General features: G+C 44.7%; 1 protein-coding gene across 2 annotated transcripts; it reads left to right on the forward strand.

The window, feature by feature from the left end:
• Positions 1-1,147: 1,147 nt before the first annotated feature.
• Positions 1,148-21,276, forward strand: LOC104252058 (single-stranded DNA-binding protein, mitochondrial). 2 transcript variants are annotated; one of them, XM_059816042.1, is made up of 16 exons: positions 1,148-1,480; positions 4,593-4,792; positions 5,672-5,720; positions 8,249-8,421; positions 9,079-9,200; positions 10,461-10,607; positions 11,401-11,502; positions 11,832-11,917; positions 12,825-12,995; positions 13,085-13,227; positions 15,937-15,973; positions 17,530-17,590; positions 18,563-18,703; positions 19,382-19,469; positions 19,684-19,772; positions 21,111-21,276. In XM_059816042.1, exons 1-16 carry the CDS (start codon positions 1,148-1,150, stop codon positions 21,155-21,157), a joined length of 1,989 nt encoding a protein of 662 aa, XP_059672025.1. In that variant the 3' UTR covers positions 21,158-21,276. The 2 variants fall into 2 exon arrangements, with proteins under 2 accessions (XP_059672025.1, XP_059672026.1); XM_059816043.1 differs by lacking the exons at positions 1,148-1,480; positions 4,593-4,792; positions 5,672-5,720; ... (5 more) ...; positions 12,825-12,995; positions 13,085-13,227 and adding an exon at positions 15,797-15,828.
• The last annotated feature ends 3,631 nt before the right edge of the window (positions 21,277-24,907 follow it).

Here is a 24,907-nt window from a genome sequence, read left to right on the forward strand (position 1 = left end):
GGGGCTGCCTTCACTAACACAGCCAGCTTCTCCCGCCTCTCCCTTGAAACCTCAAGGTGGGAACCCATACAAAGACCTGTGTATGGTCCCTAACTCTCTCCTGAAGCCTAGCACATTATAAATTAGGCTACTAACCTCTCCACGCAGGCTGCAATGCTTGTCCAAACTAACACACATCTAAATGCAGAAAGTGAAATTCAGACTTAAAAGAAGGAAGCACAGGGCCCCGTCACCACAAGACGAATCACTTATGCAAGTAAAGCCCACAAAGACTGCATCTCTGATGGGATTATTATGGAGCAGACTGGCTGTCAGCAAATATCACCTCCCCATAGGCCCTGGGAAGCCAGAGGAGGGAAGAGCGTGCAGAAGCAAGGAGATGACTCAGAAGGAACCCTGTCTCCCTGCAGAGCTGGTTGCAGGCACAGCAAATCCACATCCACAGCAAAAACTGCTCAGCCACCAACTTTCCCAGGCACAGGCAACTGTGCACAGGTGCTGCCAAGCTCCAGATGTTTCCCATTAGCAATGGCCCAGGTGTGTGGGGTGGTTATAAATGTGCCAGGACAGGAGATGTTTGTTCTGTAGGGTATCTGGTAACTGCTTGGGGCACCCTCTGCTTTTACAGCTGTATGTAGCATGGGTTCTTTTTCTCTGGTTGAGAAATTTAAGGTAGAAAAGGATGAGGGGAAGGCTAGCATGTGTTGTTCTTTAGGATTTGATAGCTCTGTTTCTGTGTATGATGAGAGTAGTGGATGAAGTACTGGTGGGTGGAGAAGTTGCCTTGGATGCTTACTGGGAAATGCAGTGACTTCTGAGTTGTATCTGACTTGTACCAACAAGGTGAAAAGCAAAATCTGCTGTTGTTACGGGAACAGTAACTGAATGGATTTATATTTGCTACTTCTGGGGAATTCTTCCTTAACCAATGCCATCAGATGATATCTATGAGTGATCAAGGCTTTTGTGTGTGTGGGACTGGGGTGGGGGAGTGCATGTGGTGAGTAGAACTAATGCCTTTGATAAGGTAAGGAAGAGGGTGGTCAGACTGCCTGTGTAAATAATGCTATCTTCCTCTCCCTCTGCCCTTCTCCCTCTAACAAAGCAGGCCAGTATCAGCTCTACCTGTTCTGTTTCATATGGTGAAATGGATGACTGGGACAACAGTGATGAATTCATTCAGCGACTGGATTTTTCCAGTTGTGGCGAAGACAGTGAAGACAGAAGTATACATGAGGAGGATGCCTTGAGCTCGAGCCCCCCCAGGAGCTGCAAGTTCCAGAAGTGGCAAGCGAGCAGTCCTCTACCAGCAACCCCTCAGAGAAAGCTTAGTGAGATTTTCCTGAGCAGGACGAAAGCCTGGGTGAGTCCTACCCTGAAGCCTTCCCCGGCTGTGAGCAAGAGCTGGGGTAATGCTGAGACACCACTGCACATCACCTGGAAAAAGCTGCAGCTGTGTGACACCCCACACACTCCCAAGGTAATGGCATGTATCAACTCTGTGTCTGAACAGGCAAGGTCTGCAGCATCGCTGGGGCAGAACCATGTGGGTGGTGAGGGCATCTGTTGTTAGCTCTGTGGAAAGCGTTTTTTAATGTTACTGTTGTTGGCATCTACTCTTCCCTTAAAAACCTGGACCATGAGCTCCTTAGCTACGGGAGGGTTATTCTGTGAGTGTGAATAGAAACCTGTGTGTGGGAGCGAGTGTTTTGACTCTTTCCAAGCTTTTGTTAAAACCAATTAGTCAGACTGGCCTAGCACCAACTTAAAAAAACAAGCAGCCATGTGCCTTGCCTGCCCCTGTGCCCCTCACACACTGCTTAGGGGAGTGGACGTCTGTAGCATCTCTGTAGGCATTGTGCACTGTGCTCCTAGAGGGATAAATGTGTCTCTCTTCAAGGAGCTCATCGTTTCAGGGGGAGCTTGGAGAGAGGCAGCTGCCCTGACTGCTCTGTTCAGCACATTTTTGGATGCAAATGGGCTTTCTCTTGAAAGAGAAAGTTGGAAATGGCATTGTGGCTGGGGTATACTTTGCCTGGCAAGTCTGCATCGCCTCCAACCAGCTTGTTGTCCAGTGACACTGATTCTCTTTCTGTGTGAAACTGAGCTGCTCAGTGGATTTGGGGAAAGTAGGGCTTTATTCTCAGGGTAGCAAATCCCCTGTGGAAGGGGTAACAAATCAATGTGTGCTTGTGGAGGAAGATTAGCTTGTCTTCCTCTATGTCACTGTCCTAAAATACAATTTACCTACTGAGCTAGTTTCTTGGGAGAATGATCCCAGCCCCTATTTTCTGTGAAACTTCTTGTATAGCATATAACTGCTTTTTGCCTTCTGTAAGCACAAGTGGAGACTTGGTGCCCCAGCCTGGATAACTTCTCTTGTGTGCACTGGCTTCTAGCATTCAAGACTTGCAATGAAAATGTAGCTCTTTCAGTCCTCTCTCAACATTCCTGCTCTACTGATAGACTGGTTGCTCCTTTGTTTAAGTGGTACACAGAAGATGAGTCCTCTTAGTACTCCTGAGCTAGGATTTGACTTCTGTCCCCCTCCAGAAATCTGATTATGTGGAGAGAAGGATGACCCTATGGCTACATATGACCAATTGTGTGGCCATATTTACTGAGAAATGGCCTTGTGCTCCCTAGGGGAAAGCAGCTCTAAATGGCATCATTCCAAGAATTTCCTGCAATGACCCTTTATAAGAAATCTCCCTGAATCTCATCTGAAAATAGGTGAGAGGTCTAGAATTTCTTCCAGACCAGGTGGACTACTGGTAGTGCAGGGTCCTTTCAGTGTGTGCTCTTGTGTAGATAACATGTTGGCTGGATGCTTCAAGGCATACTGCCTGTGGTTTGTCACCTTGTAGCCCATGAGCAGCAATTGCACTAAATCAACAATTTCTTTTCCTTTGCTGTCATCTGGGAGAAAGGTTTTTGTTTCCAAGCATGCTGCAAAAGGTGGGCTCTAAAGGGCCTAAATCTGCTTATAAACAAGGCTGGGAGCGTTGATCTTGGACCATTCAAAGGTGAGAGAAAGGGTAAGAGAGCAGAGCCATATCTAACTGCAGACAGATGAGTACTGGAGCCCCAGCTAGGGTGCATGGCAGAGCAGACAGATGATTGTATTTTGTAGACTTACCCAATCCTAGAACAGATTGCTAGAGCTAGTGCTGGTAGCTGCCTTAACACTGTGTGGCAGCAGCTACTCTCAATGATGTGACAGGAGACAAGTCTACTAGTAGAGCAGATAGGAATTGCATGCATACAACAGCAGGCTGCAATGGTATTTTAATCCCTTTCTTGACTTGTGGCTAGACTAGAACATAGCCACAATTCTACAGAGCTTCTAGGCTGCTAGGTAAATTGGACTTGGATGTATACTGCTTTTAATACATCCATGTGCAGAACTTTTCCATCCAAGAGCAAGGAGATGCAGCCCAGAGCTTGAGAAAGTGATCAAGAAGCACTTTCATAGTAAACTAGTAGCTGAACTTCCAATTATGGTATAGAAATAGAGGGATGTCCCCGAAGTAGCTATATCCATCAGTTAGGTGGATGCAGGGTACTGCATGCAGCTCTAGATATTTTTTTAATCTTCAAAAACTTTCAGTGAGAGAAAGGAGGAACTCTAGATGTGATCCTGGAGCCACATCTCACAAGAGTGAGACTGCTGTTGGATCAAAAAGATACGGAAGTATCTTGATCTTCATGACAGGGAGAGTTCTGGGTTCTTGAAGGGCTTTTTAACTAGAAGAGAGGTATGTAAAAAAGACCCTTTAGACTTTACACCACTCTCTTGAAGCTGGAACAAGTCAAACCCAAACTTATATTTCAAAAAGCTAATGGTTCCTGAAGGGGTCAAATCATGGAAAGTAAGTAGATTTTTCTGTCTTCAGATCAAGACTGGGTGCTTCTCTGAAGTTACGCTTTACTCAGCCCAAGGTTTTGGACTAGTAGGTGAAACACAATGGCCTGTCTTCTGTGGGAAGGTGAACTATAGAAGGTCCGGAGGTTCCTTCTGAACTTAAGTTTCTGAAACTGTTTTTTCTTCTCAAGAAGAACTATTTTCTGGTCACTTTGCCAGTAGCCATATAAAAATATTTCTACCAACTTCTCCTATACTAATGCTGCTTATTGTTGAGGAATTGAAAGGAAACTTGGGTGATGTTCTATCTCATCTTCTGACAAACCTGTCCTGACCAAACTGATGCAACAGTCCATGCTTGACAGGACTGGGTCTACCATGTTAATGCAACATGATGCAATTTCTGTGTCTCTGTAGGTGGGAAAGATGAGCAGCTGGCTCGTCTTGAGGACTGTGCTTGCCAAAATGGCTCTGCAGGCCTCACCCAAGTAAGCAGGGAATAGTTTGAAAGAGCTTAGCAAAGAATATAATACTTTGTGGAAGGAGAAGAAAAGTGTCAGGACTAAATTAAGGCTGCAGGGTTTTAATGATTCAGCTATCCTGAGGAAGACAGCTGAGTTATCCTTGATTTGCAGGAGAGCAGATATTTTTATTCTGATGTAGCAGCAACAAAAACATTTTTCTGGCTTATCTGCCACCTTTTTTTTTTTTTTTTTCCTCAATACAGAGCCTGTTATCAAAGACAGCTTTTCCTTCATCTGGGACAAAGGTCCCACCCAAAGGCTTCCGACATCTGAGATTTACTCCTGATGCTGACTTGGATGACGCTACTCAAGCTTCTCTTGTCAACATTAATCCCTTTACACCAGAGTCGTATCGACAAATGCTCTTTCTTCCTAATGGCAAGCGGAAGACCAGAGGAGAGCTGTAAGTGAACTACTCTTAAATAAGAGGCTGGAAGGAGACTGTTTGAAGGAGATAAGTAATGATGGATATGTTTAGTACCTGGACTTATTCGCTAGCAATGAATCATTCACTTCCGTAGTATTCATTGGTGCAGAGCGAACATTAGCAGACATATGAAGGTAATAGAAATATAAATAAAGGCAATAATTTCCTTTGTTCAGAAATGTAAGTGGGGAATCAACAGCTAACCTCAATGCTATGGCTGTAGGAGAAAATTGTACCACTTTCTCTACCATGGGTAAAGTGGAGCTTGATTCAGTTATGCACATGCCCAAAACTTGGAAGAAATTATATGCATGTTTGCATGTAATACAGCTTTTAAGACGGGTGCAGGCTACTGCTGACCTGGAAAAGTTCCAGATCTGGTCTGGGTTAACCAAGACACAAATTTAGTCAAATACCTGTGCACTGCAAAGACATTCAGCTTCTTTCATAGCCCCAACGGTAACAGATGCTCAGCTGAGTATCCCCTTGAAAGCACAGTGGGGCAGTTCTCTCCTTCACAAGGAGATTGTTGTGCAAGGTCATCTCCCATGTAGCTTCACCAGTAATGAGGTGGCCAGGAGAATGATGCCCCTGAACGATATTACTCTGTCCTGTGGGCAGTACTGCAGTTGGTATGTGAAGGCTTTCTAAATGAAAACAAAGACTTTCTGGCCTGGGACTACAGTCTTTAAGGCCTCAACTAGAAACTTGTTGCATATTAACACTCTACAAAATAGGTCTTTAAACTGTGAAGCAAGGTTTGGGGATTCTTTTGGAAAATGTTTTTATTTCAAATCTCAGTTGGATTGCTGCACTGAAATGATACATCCAGACTTTCCTAAACTTCTGTTATAGGAGGGATCCTGATCCAAGAAGCCAGCTAAAACAGGAGCTACCTACAAAGGTAAGTGTCTGTGTATTTCCCCCCACAGAGAGGATAAGATGCTTGTAAGGATTTGGTGCTTGATGAAACTTATTCTGCTATTGGAGTATAAATCATGGAATCATGACAGAGGATGAATACCTATGATGGAATAATTCCAAGCTGAATGCTTTATGTTAACATTTGTTTGAGATGACAAACTCTGAAATGGTACCTATCTCTAAAGAAAACTGGTACTAAGCAGATCTGAAACTTTGACAATAATCCTAAAACTCATTGATTTTGGTCAGGAGGTCTTTCTAGGAAATAAAATGTAATTTGGATTCCTCAGGGGGAACTGTATTACTACATTATTGACTTAGCGTAAATAGTGACTGTACCTTTGTGGTTTGAGAAAGCAGGTGTATTGCTGTCCCTATGTATCGGTGTACTGAGCATCTTTGGATGCAAATGGGATGTGCTGTCTATATTGCAAATAATATATGGACCTGTACTGCAAAAACACAGACTGAGCTGAACGGCTCTTATGTGGATAAGTACTGAAGGCAGAGTTTCGGTTGCAGTAGTCACAATGGCAAACTTCTGAAGCAAGGCAGCAAATTCTTTACTCTCCTTCAGTAGGAAAATGTTCAGCTGGAGGGAGTCTGTGTGCCTTGGCATCTGAGGGAAGGCCCCACCACAGGTTACATAGCTACAGGACAGCAAATGCTGTCTTAAAACTCAAAACTAAATTCTTTTGCTGTTGCCGATGTCTGTGCTTTGTTGGCAAACCTCAGTGGTGGGGTGTGTTGGCCTGGCTGCACGGGGCAGGGTGTGAGGTCTCATGTACCCCCAGCTGTGCTGGCAGAACTGGGCAGCTGGTGTGGGAACCTGGGTCCTGCAGCCTTCTTCCTTCTTCCCAGTTTTATCCGGGGGAAGCTACTCCTCCATCTGGCTTGTGGAAAGCAAGCCAAGCCTGAATTAAATATCTGTGTTCAGATGAGGTAAAAAAATCTCAATTTTCCTGACCTTTGAAGGAAGTATCTTGTGCAAGTAGGTAGAATTGTTCATTTTAATTGTGAAATAATTAGGCTTACTGGAAGAATAATGGTACCCTCTAGCCAAGGAGACTGGTATTGCAGAAAAACTGGTCTCCATGGAAAAACTACAGCTGCAGAGTAAATCTGCTACTAGGTAACATCTGGGGTTACAACAATTATTGTTTTCCTTAGAAGAAAGCATCAAATAACTTGTGACTTACTGAAATATTATTCTGCTTGAGTGCTGATTAGATTGAGTATGTAATATAGATATAAAATTGTGTACTCAGCGGTATCTTTATTCCCTGAGCTTTTTAAGATACTGTAAAATATACCTGCCTTATGAAATACAACCTGTTGTGAAGGGTTGCTGCTTCATATAGGCCACATCTTACTGGCTGTGAGGACCAACTCTTTACCCCCACCCTTTAAGGTCTTATACTATATACTACAGCAATCACAGCAGTGTCTTCTCTGGAAACCGCCATGCAACATGAGCCATTGTCCCTGTAAGGGATGCAGGGGGATGAAGAAGAATCACTTAGTCCACTCTCCTGTTATTCACTTCATGCTCCACTGCTTGTCTCTTCTTCACTTAGCTCCCCTGCCAGTAGACATCACTCTACAAGCAGTACTAGCAGCTCCCATTTCCCTAGTGACCATTACTGTAGCAATAATGATGTTCCAGCTGTTCTGCAGGCTTTCAGCCCTTGGTGGAAAAGTGGCTCCTGGTGAGAAATCACTGGGAATACAAACAGATACACTGAGACCTGCTAATCTGCCGTTATTCAACAGCTGGTGCTTCAAACATGATGACAGCCTGAACTGATGCAGAATGTCCTTGCTGCAGGCAACCTTAGCTGCCAGAGTAAAGCAGCTTTTACAGAGCTGGGGCCACATTAAGCCAACACACCAAGCTTCTCTCCTGAGCTCAAAATAGGCAATAGCTCTTACTTAAACACAAGTTCAGTACATGTCTGGCTAATTCAGAGGTACTGACTTCCACCTACCAATGCTGGTAACAGATCTTCTTGAGTCTGCAGGAGCTGGGCAAAAGACAAGTATTTTGTTGCCTGCTGTTCATCCCTGACTGATTCCATCAGCCATGGGTCTAGGAACTGGGCAGGGCTGCCAAGAGAAGATATGTGATGGCAGTAACCCAAGGAGGCTTAGACACATACGGCCAACTAGACTATAATTGCCCTTAGCTGCAATTTCTACCTCTATGACTAGCAAGTCATGATTTAAAAAATAAAACAAAAAACCCCAAAAAATTTGGCCAAACCAGGCCAAGATGGGCTTTGTTAGGTGGTCAGGAAAAAACCCACAACATGCTTAAGTGAAAGGTAGCATTTCAAGAAGAACTGGCAGTTCCCCTGCATACATATATAGATGAACATCCAGAATGGTAGAGGGAGCAACATGGCTGCTCTGTGAGAGCAAGTGCTACACAGCTCTAAAAGTATGACAGATGTTATCATCTCAGTCTTTCAACTCATGCTTGTCCTTGCTGTTTTTGTGACCTTGTAGAGATATCCTCTGAAAGAGAGCAATATGGTTTCCCGCTACAAGAAGGAGTTCCTGGAACTAGAAAAAATTGGTGTGGGGGAATTCGGCTCCGTCTACAAGTGCATCAAGCGCCTTGATGGATGTGTTTATGCCATCAAACGCTCCAAGAGGCCTCTGGCAGGATCCTCGGATGAGTGAGTGTGCTAGCTAGGAAGTGCCAGTTGAAATGAGAGGCATGTTCTTGGGAGGTGTGATGGGGAAGGAGGGAGTGTGGATCTAAAGGTAGCTGAGGGGTGGCATAAGCAAAAACTGGCTGCTGTTGCACTCCCAAGTAACAATTGGGAGAGTGGGGGAAGTTACTGCTTTAGGACTAGTGACCATAAATATCTGAGAAAGGGAAGAAGCCACATGCATTGCAAAATGAGATGACAGCTTACCTGAACTCCCCAGCTCCATGTAGCCAGTCTCTTTAATAACCGTCAAACAGTCCTTTTGTGGTATGTCCCTGCCCTGCTGTACGGCCAGCACTGCTCACACCTGTATTGACCAGCTAGTGTTGTCTTGCGTGCTGAAGAAAAGTCTTTGAAGCTGCCTTTGCCTTTTTAACAAAAGCCTTGCTCAGTGATTATTTTGACAGCTGCTGAGCAAGTTTGATGTGGTATTCCTCAACATCCTTTTAAGGGCAGGGGCAGGTTTTGCTTCAGCAGCTGTGAGAGTCAGTTCATCTGCCAAAACCCCAGAGAGTCCTAAACACCTCTGCTTTCCCTTTCTCAAGCCAGGGCTCCTCTCATGGTCCCACGCAGGACCCTGGCACCCTGTCACCACTGCTTTTTCTGTGTGTGCTTCTCTAGGCAGCTGGCACTGCGTGAGGTTTATGCTCATGCTGTCCTTGGACACCACCCCCATGTTGTGCGCTACTACTCGGCATGGGCAGAGGACAATCACATGATTATCCAAAATGAACATTGCAATGGTAAGAGCCATGACGTTGTTAAAGGCTGAGATCTCAGGATGGGTGCAGTTACCTTCTTTTGTGCTTAAATATGGGATGTTTTGGTTTACAACAAAGCAAACTGCACTGGGGCTACAGTTCCATGGTGAATCCAGTAAGGGCTCATAATACTTAGACAAAGCTCTGAATGGTGCTGATGTCTTACAAGTAGTAAATACCCTCTAATTTGTGGGATTTTTTACATCTGTTCCTCTGTGTTGGCTGGCCTGGAAAAGTATTCCCCATGCTGGTGCTTATAGCTGTGTTTGGGACTGCCCAGGTAAAACCTGGTATGAGTGACTCAAGTGTGGCTAACTTAAGTGCCATGTATCTTAGAAACAAACTCTTCTTAATGAAGGTGAGTAATGATTTGGAGAGTGGCTACCTGGTTGAGATGAAGGTATCTTGCATCTTGGCTAGAAGAAAGGGCTCAACAGGTGCAGAGGAAAGGAGCTAAATAATGAAGTAAACTGTAAATGGAGTGCTGCAGGCAGGGTGGTACACTCTTACTTTGCCTTCGGCCATACCATACTGTTCGAGAAACATTGGAAAAGACACCTCTGGCTACCAGAGGAGCTGAAAGCAAATATGTAGCTCTTGTCTTTCAACTGCTCCTGCAGTCTTGGAGCTCAATGAGTGGTGACAGCTGTTTGTAGTAATGACTTCAAATCTGGTGGAGGTAACTATGAAATGTGGTGGTCATTGCTGTTTCTTAGTGGATGAACATCTAAAATTAAAGGAGAAGTGGTGAAAAGCAGGCTGATGGGGAGAGAGGCCATGGTACTTGCTAGTTCTGAAATAATCAGAGTGTCTTAATGGAGACCCAGAAAACTCTGTTTCAAATGTTACATTCTTCAATCAAAAATCTGCTAGTGGGAGCTTAATTTCCTTGCTCCACCATTCATATACCTGCTTTCTGCCTGTAAGCATGGCAAAAGTAATCAATTTTTCCACTGTTCACTTGCAGCAGCAGCACTACCAGGCCAGCCCTTCTGGTGCTGTAGGTAGAACTGCAGTTGCTCAGTCCTTGGCAAGCAGGAGGTAGGGTGCTCTGAGGCAATGAAAAGGCTGAAGCCAAATGGTGATGTCTAAGTTCAATCACTAAGCATATATAGCTGGTCTGGTCGGGGTTTGTCACTAGCAAGCCTGCAAGTGCTCTGGGCAATAGTTTCTACTAAGCTATTTCAAACATGTTGCTCCATAAAATCTTTGTCAGGTCTCAGACTGGCTGTTTTCACATAGGTGGGAGTCTCCAAGATGCGTTGCTGGAAAATGCAAAGCTTGGCCAGTATTTCCCAGAAGCAGAGCTGAAAGAAATATTGTTACAAGTCTCCATGGGGCTAAAATACATCCACAACTCTGGTCTTGTGCACCTGGATATCAAACCTAGTAAGTATAGTGCTCTCCTTCTTTGTGGAGGGTCCTCCAAGTAACGCTCCAGGGGTGGGACCTGTAGTAGGTCCTTCTGACCAGACCTATTACAGTGCTTCAAAGGAAAGAGGATCTTGCCCTAAAAGGTCAATGTCTTGTGGGTTTTTTAATCTTGCCGCTACTGTTGCTCTAAAACTGAGCCTACTGTCATAATTGGCAGCATTTTACTTCTGTCTCATGATCTTCATAACCCTGGCTGATGGGAATCACTTTCATACTGGTGGAGCAAGTAGGGCTACTAATGAAGGCGGGGACTTCCTTATTTGCTGCTGTCTTGTTGCACAACACTTGACCTTTGTATGTGAGAGCTCAAGTGAGAAGTGAATATTTATTGTACCTACCCTGAGGGATTAAGTTCCTGCAAAAAATAGTAACAAGCTTTCATCTCTGCAGCTGAGGATGGGAACCTCCAGGGCAATGGTCCCCCGACCATCACATAGTTACATCCTTACAGTGGAGCTCCTTTTTTCCTGCTGAAATCATACTTCTAGCTTGGGGGGGCAGAGGGAGAGGCAGAAGACTTGATTACACTAGGATGTTTTATGCACAAGATACAACTGTCTTCTGTCAGCTGTACTGCTGAATACGTGAGCTGGGCAGAAAGCAGAGTAACGGGTGGGAAGTATGTACACAGTTTCTCTGGCTGCAAAGCTTAACTAGTTTGACAGGTGGGATGTTTACAAAGTTGTCAGGCTGCTGCAGTCTGGCTACTGATACAATTCTTCTATTGCTAAACTTCACTATCTTGCAGGTAATATCTTCATTTGTCACAAGCTGGCAGTTGCAGGCCCTGCTGGGCAGGAAGAGAGTGACAGCGAAGATGAATTATCTTCTGGTGTGGTGTATAAGATTGGTAGGTTTTGGCCCACTTTACAAATGGTTTAAGATTAGGGCTGCTCATTACTGCTTGATATTGCTCTCCTGCTGGCTGAAGAGGCTTGCATACAAAACTGATCGCATAGCCTTGAATGCCTCTGCTAGTTACCAGTATTAATTCCTCTAAGGAGACAGTCCTAGAAAACTATGTGCTTGTTTCCAAGCACAGATTCCTGAGTAGGAGCAGGCTTGTTTTCTTACTCAGTATTTCCTGATTGCTCTGTTGGTGCCTGTAAAATGCAAGCTTTTATTGATGGGGGAGATGTTAATCAGTTTGCTCTATTAGTTGCTTGTTCTTTCTCTCAGGTGACCTTGGCCATGTGACATCAATAACAAACCCCCAGGTGGAAGAAGGAGACAGACGGTTTTTGGCCAATGAGATTTTGCAAGAGGTACAGTGGCTTGTGGGGTGGTAGGGAGAACAGGGAGGTGAGCAACTGGGGAGAGATCCACTGTAGTGAAATCATTAGTCTGGCGTATTCCTTGCCTTATCTCCTCTTTCTTGTGTTTGGTCTGGCAATGAAATCAGCAAAAATACACTTTAAGAATAGTATGGGTGTGGGTCTTGTAATGTAAATATTTAACATACTTCAGAAGTAACTTTATCATTAGATTATTGCAACTATTCTACCTGTGAGGGATGAATGGGATAAAACCTTTATCAGTTTGGAGACATTTAATGTTACACACCCAGCTGAGATTAAACTGCTGGATGGGACTACTGAGGAATATATGCACCCAGCCAAATGCCTTGTACAACAAACACTGATCAGGTAGTGTGGAGGGGTGGGAGGCACAATACATCTCTTAAGCTGGCTGCAGTTTTGCCACTCTGGCCAGTGAACAAAAAGGGAATCGGTATGTAACAACCAGCTTGGATGTGTTCATCAACTCGGGCATTTAAGTGACAGTATCTTTTTGAGCTGCAAGTGGATTTAGGAACTGTTAGGTCAATATAACGCATGCAGTCTTTAGTTTTAGTTGGGCATGGCTAGCTTGTTGTGGTGGAGGCTGGAGGCATGCATTTGTTAAGCTGTCATCTGGATCTGCTGCGGTGATCCTAATGTGGGCTGCAAGCTCCTCATGACTGGGTGAAAGCTAACATGCTATTAGTTACCAATACTATTTGCTATCAATGTTTTTATCCTAAGGAGGAGAAAACAGCTAACTGGGATGGTGAAGGCAGTGTCATACGTACACTTGTTTGGCTGTTTCTTTTTGAGCTGGTATCCCAACCCACCTTTGCTCAGTATAGCAATGTGTTTCCTTTCTAACTTTCTGTTTATCTTCTCTCCACAGCAATACTGCTATTTACCAAAGGCCGACATCTTTGCCCTGGCACTCACAGTAGCTTTAGCAGCCGGCACAGCACCGCTGCCTCACAATGGGGCCATGTGGCACCACATCCGCAAAGGCAATATGCCACCAATCCCCCAGAAGCTTCCTCATTGCTTTCTTGAACTTCTCAAGGTGAGAAAGTAGTCTTGACAGGACGGAGGTTTTTCTAGTTGGTGTGTGACAGAGAGAGTGTTTAAACCCTGAACTCCTTTGCCTTCTAGCTCATGATCCATCCTGACCCAGTGGAAAGACCTTCTGCCACAGCTCTTACTAAACATCCAGTTCTCCGTCCTTCACGTGGAAAAGCTGTGCACCTCCAGAAGCAGCTAAATGTGGAGAAGTGCAAGACTGCCATGCTGGAAAGGTAGGGCTGGCTTGAAAGGGAGAAGACATGGACACAAGTGCTGGTCACCAGGCTTGAATGTAGGGTGGTAGTGTTGGGAGACCCAACGTGCAGAAATACCCAGTCGGCTCCTGTGCCTTGAGCTGGGAGGGTGATGGGGGTGTAAGCAGGGACTTGTGACTTGTAGTGCACAAGAAGCTGTGGTAAGCAGCTGTGGTTCACCTCTGGCTTTGAGGAGTTGGCTAAATTAGAGCAGTGAACTTGCATGCTTACTGCAACTGCTGGTGATGGAAAACACTTATATAATATGCAGCCCGTGGGCAGATAAGGAATTGATACTGCACTGAGATAGTGGTCTAGCACGGAAGAGAAGTATCAGGTAGTGGCAGACATCTTCTTTCCCCTTGCTCCCTCTCACTGCTGTTGGCAGTAACATTTTGAGGTGCTGGGATCTAGGAATTGCCCCACCACCCCTCTTAGTGCAATAGTCAGCTGGGGAATAGTTTTTCCATGTAGGCAGGAGAGCATATGCTCTGGAAGAGCAGCAAGGATCAGGGAAAAAAGGCAATGTAAAAGAAGGATGTGCCTTTATTAGGTATTTGTGCTGCAAGAGGTGGCACTGATCTAAGTTCTACCATTCATGAATACCTGAAACAATGGGAGAGAAATTGAGCTAGGAACTCTTCATACTGGTGCCAGTCTAGGTGTGTTGCTGTGTGTTGCTGACCTGATGCATAGTTTTCTTTTGGTAAACCTTCAAAGCTGATCTGTTCTGAAGTAGAAACCCTAGTGAAACCTACAGTAATCTTCATGTCACCCTTTGGGGTCAAAAGTCACCACTCTCCAGCAATGCTGGAGTTCTGCATAACCCTCCTGTGCAGGACTGTTCATAGCTTTCTTCTGTAGCTGATGGGGATTCATGCATGACATAGTTTTCTTCCTCTCTTCTTCCTTCCGTCTCCCCCCTGCAGGGAACTTAAAGCAGCCCGCCTTGCCCAGACCCTCATGAAGGACCAGCTCTTAGGAAGTGCCAAGTTGCAAGAGTCTGAAACCTCTTCTAAGCAGAACAGCAAGCGCCTGGTGGGAGGGAAGAGCTGTCGCTCATTTAGCTTTACTTTGGGTTACTGAACTTCTGTGTTGTCCAAAAAGCTCTGGCTGCTGAACGGCCCTGTGAAAGCAGAGGGTCTGCACAGACCGATGCCCTATATTAGCTCTCCCTGTCACGGTTTTTGGTTCCCTTGTTAGTTATGATGAGATGTTGGCTGAGGGAAGAATGACTAGCTTATCAGTGTCAGATCATGGGATTTAAGACTACTGTCCTCAGTCTTTTACCTGTTGAATTTCTTGTGTAACTGGTCTTGTTCTAGACTAAGAATAGCTTTGCAATACAAGGGAAAGGATGGCATTTCCTCTACTCGCTTCCCTCTTTGTTTAGTTGGGCCTTATTTTTGATGATGTTTTTGATGTCTTAACACTCTGGCCACCTGTGTATCTTCAGAGGGAAGATAGTAGCTGTACATGAAGACAGCATCTACAGCTGGGTCCTCCTGGAAGTGAGGGGGTAGAGACTATGGTAGACAGTTTTAACTACACATCAGGAGACAGCCTGGTTATGTAGCAGTCCTGGTGGACTTGGGATGCAATTTGCGAGGTATTTCACTGAGGGAGACAAAGAATAAAAGGAAACACTTTGAGTTAAGGGGGCCTTGTGGAACTTGTAGAAGTTGAAGGAAAACTTCCCCTCCCTTAACTTTCAGCAACGAGCACAGTATCCTGTAGCTGATGTGGTTAAGTTTTTGCAGAGTAGTCCCTGACGCCTGACTTGTTTTATGCCGATCAGCAAGGAGTCCTTGCTGAAAGTGGGGGAGATGACTGTTGTGTGCTGGTAGGTGGGTCTGTGTGCCTGTTGCCCTTCCAGTGTCTTACACATGGCACAACTGCCTGTCTGTGAGCTGCAGCCCTTCAGCAAAGATGAGGGAAATCAGAAAGGGCTTTTTAGGCCTTGTCAGTTTCTTGAGTTGCCCATGTAAAGTGTGTGTATATATTTGATATTTGTTAAATCTCACCCCCCTGCTTGATGTAACTCTGAATCCTTGCCGGCTGTATGTGTAGCTGTGGTAGTTGGATGTGAACGGCATAACTGTTATGAGGGAGAGTGTACAGTTGGCAACTTGGTTATTCTCAGGTTTTACTGAAGTTTGTTTTCAAGTGTTGGACAGTGCTGGCTTTTAACTGTTAGACCCTATCCTTTAAGAAGCAAAACGCGCAAATAAAGATTTTAATCCTTTTACCTACGATGGAGTGACTTTTTTTTCCTTTGAGCATCCTCCCCCGCCATCCGGGAGATCGCAATCACTGTGACCGAGGGTGGCTGGGGGCCGGCGCAGGCCCTCGCTGGCGGCGGGAGGACCCTCCCGCCCCGCAGAAGGCCGCGCCGCGCCCGCCCGTTTCCACCCGGGGCGAGGATCCGGCCCGCCCGCCGTGCGCTGCCCTCTCCCGCCCCCGCAGAACCGCCGGCGGCGGAGAGGGTCGCGTTTCCGGCCGGACCCTCTTTGCGCAGGACCCACCGCGTCCCTTCCGCTTCCGGCCATCTGCGGGCGCTGCGGGGCCTTGGCGGGAGAGGTGCAGAGGGCGGGGGGGTCGGGCGGGAGCGCGCAGTGGGGCCGGGGGCGTTGGGGGCGGGAGAGGGCTCCCTTCGGCGCTGCTTTAGCCGTGCTTTTCCCTCCGCAGGAGCGGTGACAGCATGTTGCGGCGACCGGCGTGGCAGGTAGGGCCGTGCGTGGCGGGGGAGGCCGGGGCCGGGGCTTACGGTTTCACGGTTCCCTGAGGGAGCAGCGCTCGGGCCGGTGTGGCTCGGGGCGTCCCCCTGCCGGGGCCTGGCGCTGGGCTGCGGCCCCAGCGTGGGTTTGGCCCTGACTTTACGTCCCCGGGGCGCCCGCCCCGCCGCAGCGCGGTGGGAGTCGCTCGGGGGGGCGGGGAGGGATAGCTAAAAGCTCTCCCGCCGCGGGGAGGGGGCGGCGGCAGCGAGGAGAAGCAGCTCCGGCCCCTTCTCAGCCTGGCGCGGGGCTTGTAGTAACTTCCTCGTGACGGAGGCTGGTTTTGAGTGCTGTCCCCAGTTGCAGCGTTACAACGTGCGAGGTGCAGGGGTAGCCGAGGATCCCGGATCCGTGCCTCCGGCGGGGAAGCCGCTTGCCTCCAGAGCGCGGGCTGCAAGGGCCGGAGGAGCGCTCTGCTGCTGGATGGGGCATTCGCAGAGCCTGGGCTGTGCTACCTGCATGCTACCTTCCTACACGAACCAGCTGTAGCTGCTGGTGCCTTTACCACAGCACTGAATCTGCCCTTAGAAAAAAATGTGAATTCTCCCATGGGCTTGTCAGGTCGCAGGTGTTAGTTCTGTCATTTCTCAAAAAATACGTGGCACTACCCATGAAGAAAAGAGAAAAGTTCTCTTTGCGCTCGTACTCTACAAGAATATAACTGCTGGACCTTAATTACTCAGCTACTGAAAAAATGATGTATGGAATGAGTCTTAGATGATTTGCATATACATCAACAAACCGTACAGACATACCAACGAAATTTTGTTTTGCAAGTTGCATTTCCTCTGGTTTAGCTTCTCTGTTCAACACAGGATTGTCAGTCTCGCCTTCCTTTAAGTTTTGCAACCACTTGTTATAGGAGATGAGCTTTTCTTCCAGTTCCTGCACATGGGCCTCTTGCAGAGGTGCTCCTGGGCTTTTCTTTCCTCCTTTCTTCTATTTGCCGGCATCAAGTCAGTTCATTTTCTTTTTCTCGCTTGTGTTTAGCTGTAGCGGTCAGGTATTTGTGGCCTTGATTTGCTGTTTGCTTGGGAATGAGGGGTTATCCGTGCATCATACTGCTTATGGCAGTGGATAGATGTACATTTTGGGCACATCTTGTTAATCTCTAAAGTAAAGCAGAAAGTTGATGAAACTATCAAAACTGTGTGTTTCCAAAAGCCAAAGCCCAGCAAACTAAACAACCCTTCCACTTCAAACCCGCCCCCCGTCCTATTACGTATTACAGAAAAACAGTAGTTACTGCATGTCCCCAAAATAATTGCTGGACATGTACCTTCAGGCCATGCTTTTTCCTAGGCAGCTTTTTAATCAAATATTTTTTGAATAATCTTACTGACTTTATTTAGCTGAACAGATTTCTTCTCTCAGTCCCCCTGTAAATCACCAAAAGAAGAATGTACTTGTAAAACCTCTGTAAGTGTTTCGAAAACAAGGTGTAAAGGCATGTGAACACTGTTCATACTTTTGTGTCTTGGAAACTAACATCCGTCTGTTCCTTCAGGTACTTCGCCAGTTTGTAAGACATGAGTCTGATACAGTTGGCTCATTGGTACTTGAAAGATGTAAGTAGCTCCCGAGATGAAACTTAGCTGTTACTATTTGTGGTTTTTATCTTGGTTTTAGAATGGCTGAAATATGCCAGGAGGGAAACAGTTAGGAATGGTAGCTCCTGAATGCAGTAACTAAGAGCGCGTTGTTTCAAACAAACAGATTCTTTAGTACCTTCCTATCTGGTCTTTGTCAAGTCAAGCAGCCCTTAAGGGGGAAAATTTAAAAAGCCTTGACATGGGAGTACAACCTGTAAAAGGCAGGTAGTCATGCTTTATTAATGGCAGTGAATTGAGTATGCTATTGTCATGTTTTCTAATACCTGCATTTAGGTGTCTCGTGTGCTTGTTTCTCAGACTCTTGTGTGCCTGGAGGACTTGTTTGGGTGCTGCTGCCCCAGCATGATTTGCTCCAGGTGTACATGTCAGACTTCACCATTCAGTTGACGTGCTCATTGTGCAAGAGTGATGCTTCCCCAACCTCCTCCAGTTGTCCTTCAACAAGGAGGAGGAATAAATTGTGTCCACCTAGTCCTGGTACCTGTGTAAAAACTAGTAACCCTCTAATTCAGAGGATGAGGTGTAGTAATGCAACTTTGTTGTTTTAAAGGTACTGTTTTAAGGACAAAACAATGCAATGCTATGGTTTTATCATAATGGAAAAAATAAAAGTCAAGATGAGCAAATGCAAAATAGTCTCAAGTGACGCATGGATGTGTGTCTGTGAAAAAGATGACAAAGGCACAGAAGGAATAAAGAACCTTTAGCTTTCTAAATGAGCTTAATCAACAGTGGTAACGATAGCACAGGCACAGTCAACCCATCTGCAGGGCCTGAATAAGCCAAAAGTCACAACAGCTTGAAAAACGGTTAGGAGGTGCAGAAAGTCATTGTTCTGGCCCTTGACAAAAGCTGCCGACTCATGACTTGCCATGATGAGAAGAATCATAATTCACCTGTATATGTATTTACTCTCTCATGTTTCAGCCATGAATCGTGTTCAGTTACTTGGTCGGGTTGGACAGGACCCTGTCATGAGGCAAGTGGATGGAAAAAATCCTGTTACCATATTTTCTCTTGCAACCAATGAGATGTGGCGAACAGGGGAAAGTGAGGTAACCCAGGGAGGTGAGTCTGCAATGAGCAACATGCTTTTGCTGTGTTCTGAGGTCATGTTTGCATATTCACTAGCACCACGCTTTGTCTTCAGGCTGCCTGTAAATCTCTCGGGTGCAGGGAAGTTCCTCTGAGGACAGTAGAGATGCTGGTGCATTTGTGTGTCTCTTACTGATCCCCAGCAGCATGTACTGAATAAAGATCTGCATGTCGACCTTCCTCTGGAGGAGAGGAAAAAGCATTGAGTTGGCAGTTTTTTTACTCTTGGCATTGCCAGAGGTGTAGCAGGTTCCATACTCTTATTTGTATTCCAAGAGGGGGAAAAAAAAAAGAATGATGCATTTTCTCTTTGATTCTTCCATCAGTCCGCAGCTACAGATGTCTCTCTTTCTCTAACTTTTGTTCAGTGCGGAGTGTGTGAGGGGGGAAAAAAGTCCTTCTAGTATGAGCACTGGCTTCCAGGAAAACTGATATCTTGGTTTGAACTGTGCTTCTGCACGATACTCTCATTTGGACACAGATGAGTGAAACACTGAGTTCTAGTATGGGGTGGGAGAATGAGTGCTAGTATGCTTCTATTTTCGCATCACTTTTTGTAATTTGAGAACACCAACATGCTGAAACTGATTTCTGAGGATTGCATCAAAAAGAGGATTTGGAATCAACTTTGTTATTTTTCATGTAACTTAGGTGATATCAGTCAGAAGACGACATGGCACAGGATCTCTGTCTTCAGACCAGGCCTCAGAGATGTTACATATCAGTATGTGAAGAAGGGGTAAGTGAATAACAAATGTGGTTTAGGATCTTAATAATCGATTGGTGTAATAATTATGGTGACCAGGAGCTATACTAAGATAAAAGTGCCATAAAATAAGTTAGCAGACCTGCTACAAACAAGTGAGGCAAAAGCCTGGGTATTCAGAATCAGATATAGAGGAGAAAACAGCTGTACAGTTCTCTGACCAGAACCAAATTCTTAATTTTTTCAGTGCTCGACTCTATGTTGAAGGGAAGATAGACTATGGTGAATATACAGATAAAAACAATGTGAGGCGGCAGGCCACAACAATTATAGCAGGTAAGGAAGAACTTGCCAATGCCTACCTTGCCCTTCTAAAATGGAGGGGGCGTGGAGGACCTTTGAAATAGAGCTTGGTTTGTCTTCATCCTCAGAATCCACACTTGGGGATTTTGAGAGAATGAATAGGCTGTGCCACTAGACGTCCTCTGGCACTGCTTGTGAAGACACAGAAAATGAAAGCATGTAGTTGCAAACTGTTGCATCGTTTGCTCACACAAACCAGTTGGTGCAGCAGGTAGATACTGTGTTGTTTTAAGAACACTGGTATGTAGTACTGCAGGTCAGGCAGATTCTTTTTCTAAGCAAGGTAGAGTTTGTTTAGTAGCTTTGTTGCGGTTTGGCAGGGAAATTTTTCTTCCTGTTTAAGACTGGAGGCTTCACCAACTTTAAGGACCTTTGTTTCTGAAAGATGTTTTATATGGGGACAACTTGATGGAGAATTTAGAAATACCTCAGTCTGGTAGCCAGTAGTGGTAAGAAGAGCATAGAATGTAGGGAGTAGACTTGTCCCTTGGGTAGACACAGTGAAAAAGAGAACTGGGAAACTCAATTTTTTCCTTGAGTCTTTAAATAGCGTGAGCATCCTACATCTTTACTGTGGGTAGAGCCACTATTTTGTGGCTTTTGAGGGAGGGCTAAAATAATTGGCTGGTAGAGCAAACATTTCTGTTACACAAGTATATGTAAAAAAAAAAAAAATGGGCCACAGGAGAAGGAAAAAAAAACCTAACCACAATTCTGGATGTTTCTGCTGTGCAGCCTCTTTAAAACAATAGTAATCAAACTTTCACATGAGCAGTTCAGCCAGCAGTGCTCTAGGTTGTTCTTCATAAATAGCTGGAGGGGACGTGCAAGTCTCTTTTTTTAGTTAGTATTTATCCTCATGGTTTCTTCTTTGTGTTCAATATCTCCTGTTGCAAGATGCCTTAGAAATTACTGAGGCTTGATGAAATACGAGCTTCCTATAGCCCCACAGACTGATGCCATGGTAATGCATACTGAAAATGACAAAATAAAAAGCAAATAAGCTGTAACTGATAGAGATCATAGTCAAAGAATTAAACCGTTATTTTAAAATGTTTCTGGTATCTTTTGTGATCATCAGGTTTAGCACACTTGTTTCATAATATATATGGTCGCCTTGAATTGTCAGCTTTCTGGGGGAGATAGAGCAAGAACCCTGTATTGGACACTGTTTTATTTTATGAACTATTCTGTTCCAAAATACATGTCTTTGCATGCTTTTTTAACACAAATAGGTTGTCTTTGTGGGTGTGCAGGCTCGTGACAGGGCAAAACAATCCTGAAGATTAAATTTTCTTTATTTCTTTCCAGATAATGTAATTTTTCTGAGTGATGGCGCTATGAAAGAAAAGGTGTGAGGTCGTTAGTGCTTGAACCCAGGCCATTTCATTCCTTTTGTTTTACAGTGCTTCATAATTCTGTAATCGTGTATATTGTTGTAGTCTCTTTAAAAAATAAATAAAATGTTAGAAACCTGTAGGGTGTCTGTGTTTTGTTTTGTTTTCCTGTGTGCTTTTTCTCTGTTCATCATTGTTTGGATTTCTTTCTTTTTTGTTCGTTCTTAAGAGAGAAGGTAACCCAGGCGGCTATATTAATTCTTGAGCTGATGAATATGTAAATGGAAGTCACCCTGTGCATCTTCAGCCATTTTTAAACCTTATATCCTTGGCTGCCGTAACAATCTCTCTTTTGTCTTGCGGAGCCCAACAGCCTAATCATCTCTCACTGTTAACATCCCTCCTCTGTTCTATAGGTGTCATTCTCCATTCTTCCTTAACTAAGTCAATTAGACAATAAGTTTAAACCAGAGCCGTTGGCCTCAAATGGTGCTCAGTTTGAAGTTTCTCTGCCACAGACCCAGAGAAGGTCTTCTGTGCATTTGTGTCTGCTCCTCCACTGATCATAGCATTTGATCAAATCAGGTGTTGTCTTTCACCAAACCCTGTTTTGGTCATGTGCTTAGGTCCTCGTTATTGTGGCATTTGACATATGATGACTCTATAATGACCTCAACATTCTCATCCCAGTATCTTGTTAGGGTGCTATGCCTATCGTTTGCCATCAGGAGGAGCTGGAGGAATGACTGCCTTGGTTGTTCCTTTCCAGAGGCCTACAATATTGTGTGAAAAACATTCCTGGTCCAGGATTCTCAGTTAACGTGGGAGTGGCATTTATTTTGCTTCAACTTTGTTTTATTGTCAGAAAGACTGAAACTTATTAGTACTGTTAGTAAAAAAATTGCACAACCAAAAGGTGTTTTATTCTGTTACGTGGAGAAGTGGTGAAATTCCCACTGTAATACAGCATGTTATGAACAGGGAAAGAAAAACGTTAGCAGTGACAATTTCCTGCCTTCAAAGCTGGTGGGACTTCGTATCTCATCTCTCTGAGCCCAGTACAGAGCATGCTTATTTATCGTTTTTGCAGCTCTTCCCCCTACAGAATGATGATCTTGTTCAAGCTTCTCTGAGCATTGTCAGTGCTACCAAAAAACTTCAATTCTTTAGTTCAGCATTTGTTTCTGGTTGAAGTTAATGCGTTAACTAGTATCCTAGCCCCTGCCGCTGGCATACTGAGGTGTTAGATGTACTGGAAATGCTTAGCTGCTTAAATGGGTTGTTATCCACAGGAGATTGTGGTATCTTTAAATAGGAAGTTCTGACTTTAATTCCCATAACTACTTCTTGTTCAATCTGAGCCTGTTGTACTGCTGGGAGAAGTTGTGATGGTGCACTTGTATAGTAGTGATCCAAATACAGTTTGAGTTTGGTCCACACAATTTTTTCCTGTTAGCTGAAAGCTGTGATTTGTCTTAAGCTTTCTTCACATCTAGGAGGCCTTGAGTGAATGTGCTAAGCCTCTGTTGCTTTAGTGGTTACCTCTTTAGTCTGCACTCTGCTGTGGTGGCGGAGCTCAACACAGCTTATGACAGTGTCTGCTTTGGAGCTCGGGGCTTCCTACTCTGAACTCAGAATAGAAGTGGCAGCGATGATTCCTTTCACTGCTGCGCATGGAGTGGCGAGAACTGCCAGAACTCTCAACAACTGCTGAATGGCTCATGCTAATCTCTGCCCCGCCTCAGGATGGGGACAGAGCTGAGCTAGCACAAGGTATAGGATTAGGCGCCAACAAGGGAAATATTTGCTCAAGAACTTCAACTTTTCTTGCTTTTCTGGTTGTTCTATTTAAAGTTGCTAGTACACTTTTAAAGATTGACCTGCTAGAAAGACAACACGTACCTACTTTGAGAACACACAGTTTGAAAAGTGGTGCAGATATCTTGAGCGTTCATCACAATTTTGCATTAGAGTAGGTTTTCACAAATGATTCTGCATTAGCAACAGATGTAGTTGCAGCAAAAATAACCAGTGGCAAAGGTGTGTTGTGCATTCACCTCTTATGTCTGCTTTGCTGCTATGGGGCAAAGTTAATCTATAACTAAGTAATTTTGGTTATGAGAAAATCAGATGTGAAATCAGCATTCCTATAGCATCTGGGTGGTTTTTTTTTTTTATGGCTAGGTACTTGCTCTGTGAGGAAATGTTAAAGAATGGAAGTGGTATCTACTGAGTTAAATACAGTGATACCTTGTTTATAACTCGGCAATGAATATTTGTCCACGCTGTCCCTTGGTAAATGGCATTCAGCTTTTGCTTGTCTGTGTTAACCTCTTGTGTAAACTGGATTAGGCAAACCCTGATTGCTTGCATCAGCTGGGACATTTAGAAGTGTTTGACTTCAACAAGGAATTTATTTTATGGATTTGTGGACATAGATTAGAAGAGATAAAAAATAGAGATGATTTCTTTTTAAACTGACAGAGCATTTTAACCAAGTATTTGGAGCATTTCTTAACAGCCCTGAGACTGAGCTGTTCTGGTCTGCAACGCAGCTCGATGCCACTTAGTTATTTCTGTCAGTCTGGTGTAAGGTGTAGGAAATCCTCTTCTCCTGTGCTTGTTTCTGTGGCTGTAGTGTGCTGGTTTGAGGAAGACACCATGGGCATTGTGCCTGTGTCACACAGCAGAGAACATTTTCAACTTTAATTGAAGTGTGATGTGTAGTTGGGAACACAGGCACAATTCCCCCAACCCTACATAACACGGAGGATAACGAGAGGGTTATTTCAGTGAAGTGGGACTTGATTTCTTTGGCTGAAGCATCCTCTCTTGCTTCTGTTTCATGACTCATAATTTCTGCAGACAGGGTAACAGGATGAATTAAGAATGACAGAGGGCTTGGACTGGTACCAAATTACTAGAGCTTTTTACCAGCAGGTACCTGGCTTGGCTTCTAACCTAGCCGAAATACTTGCATCCTGGTGACTGCACAGTGCCCTGCATGAAGCAGGTAGGTGTTTGAGCCCTGTCCCAGCTCTGCTGTGAAGACCAGCAGTGCCTGTGGGAGCCTGGTAAAAGCTCATGCAGAGAGGCCATGAATTGCAAAGGCAAGAAAGCTGAATTAGTGCTTTGAGAAGTCCCTGGGTACAAGAGGTAGGAATATTCTGGTAAAGGGAACTTGTGTTTCTGTCAGCATACCAATTATGTGGTTTTAGTAGTAGGCTGTCTCCAGTACTGGCTATCCCACTCCTTTCACGAGTACTCATGTCAGAAAAGGAATATAATGCCAGGATTGTGGGAAGAAAACTTCACTATTCTCAAGCACACCTTCTATTTTTAACTCTGAAATTTCTGTGGTGGAAGCCATTTTGCCAAGTAGTTGAGCGTGTCTGTACATACAAACTAAGACTTGGTGGCTGTTTTATCTTGATGATGATTAGCTTCTCCACACAGCAGTGTGATTTAGATCTCATTTACACGTGAAATTTGCTTTGTTAGTGCGTTACCAGGTACTGGGTAGCGCAAGTAATGTGTTTGCACATGACACACAAAGAAATCAACTTTCACAGGGTTTCTACAGAAACATTCTCTTGTGGGAAATGTGTGTTAGTGTGTGTGAGATTTTTCTTCTGCTTGTTGCTTTATGTCCCAGATAAAAAAAAATCAGCTTATTACCATAGTTTGCCATTTCAGAACAATCAACTACTGTGATTAGAAATTGATTGCTTGGTCATTCTTTGTGTTCTTAGTCTTGAAGTTTGTGCCCTG

Source organism: Gavia stellata, chromosome 4 (assembly GCF_030936135.1).
Source record: "Gavia stellata isolate bGavSte3 chromosome 4, bGavSte3.hap2, whole genome shotgun sequence".
Lineage (NCBI taxonomy): Eukaryota > Metazoa > Chordata > Aves > Gaviiformes > Gaviidae > Gavia > Gavia stellata.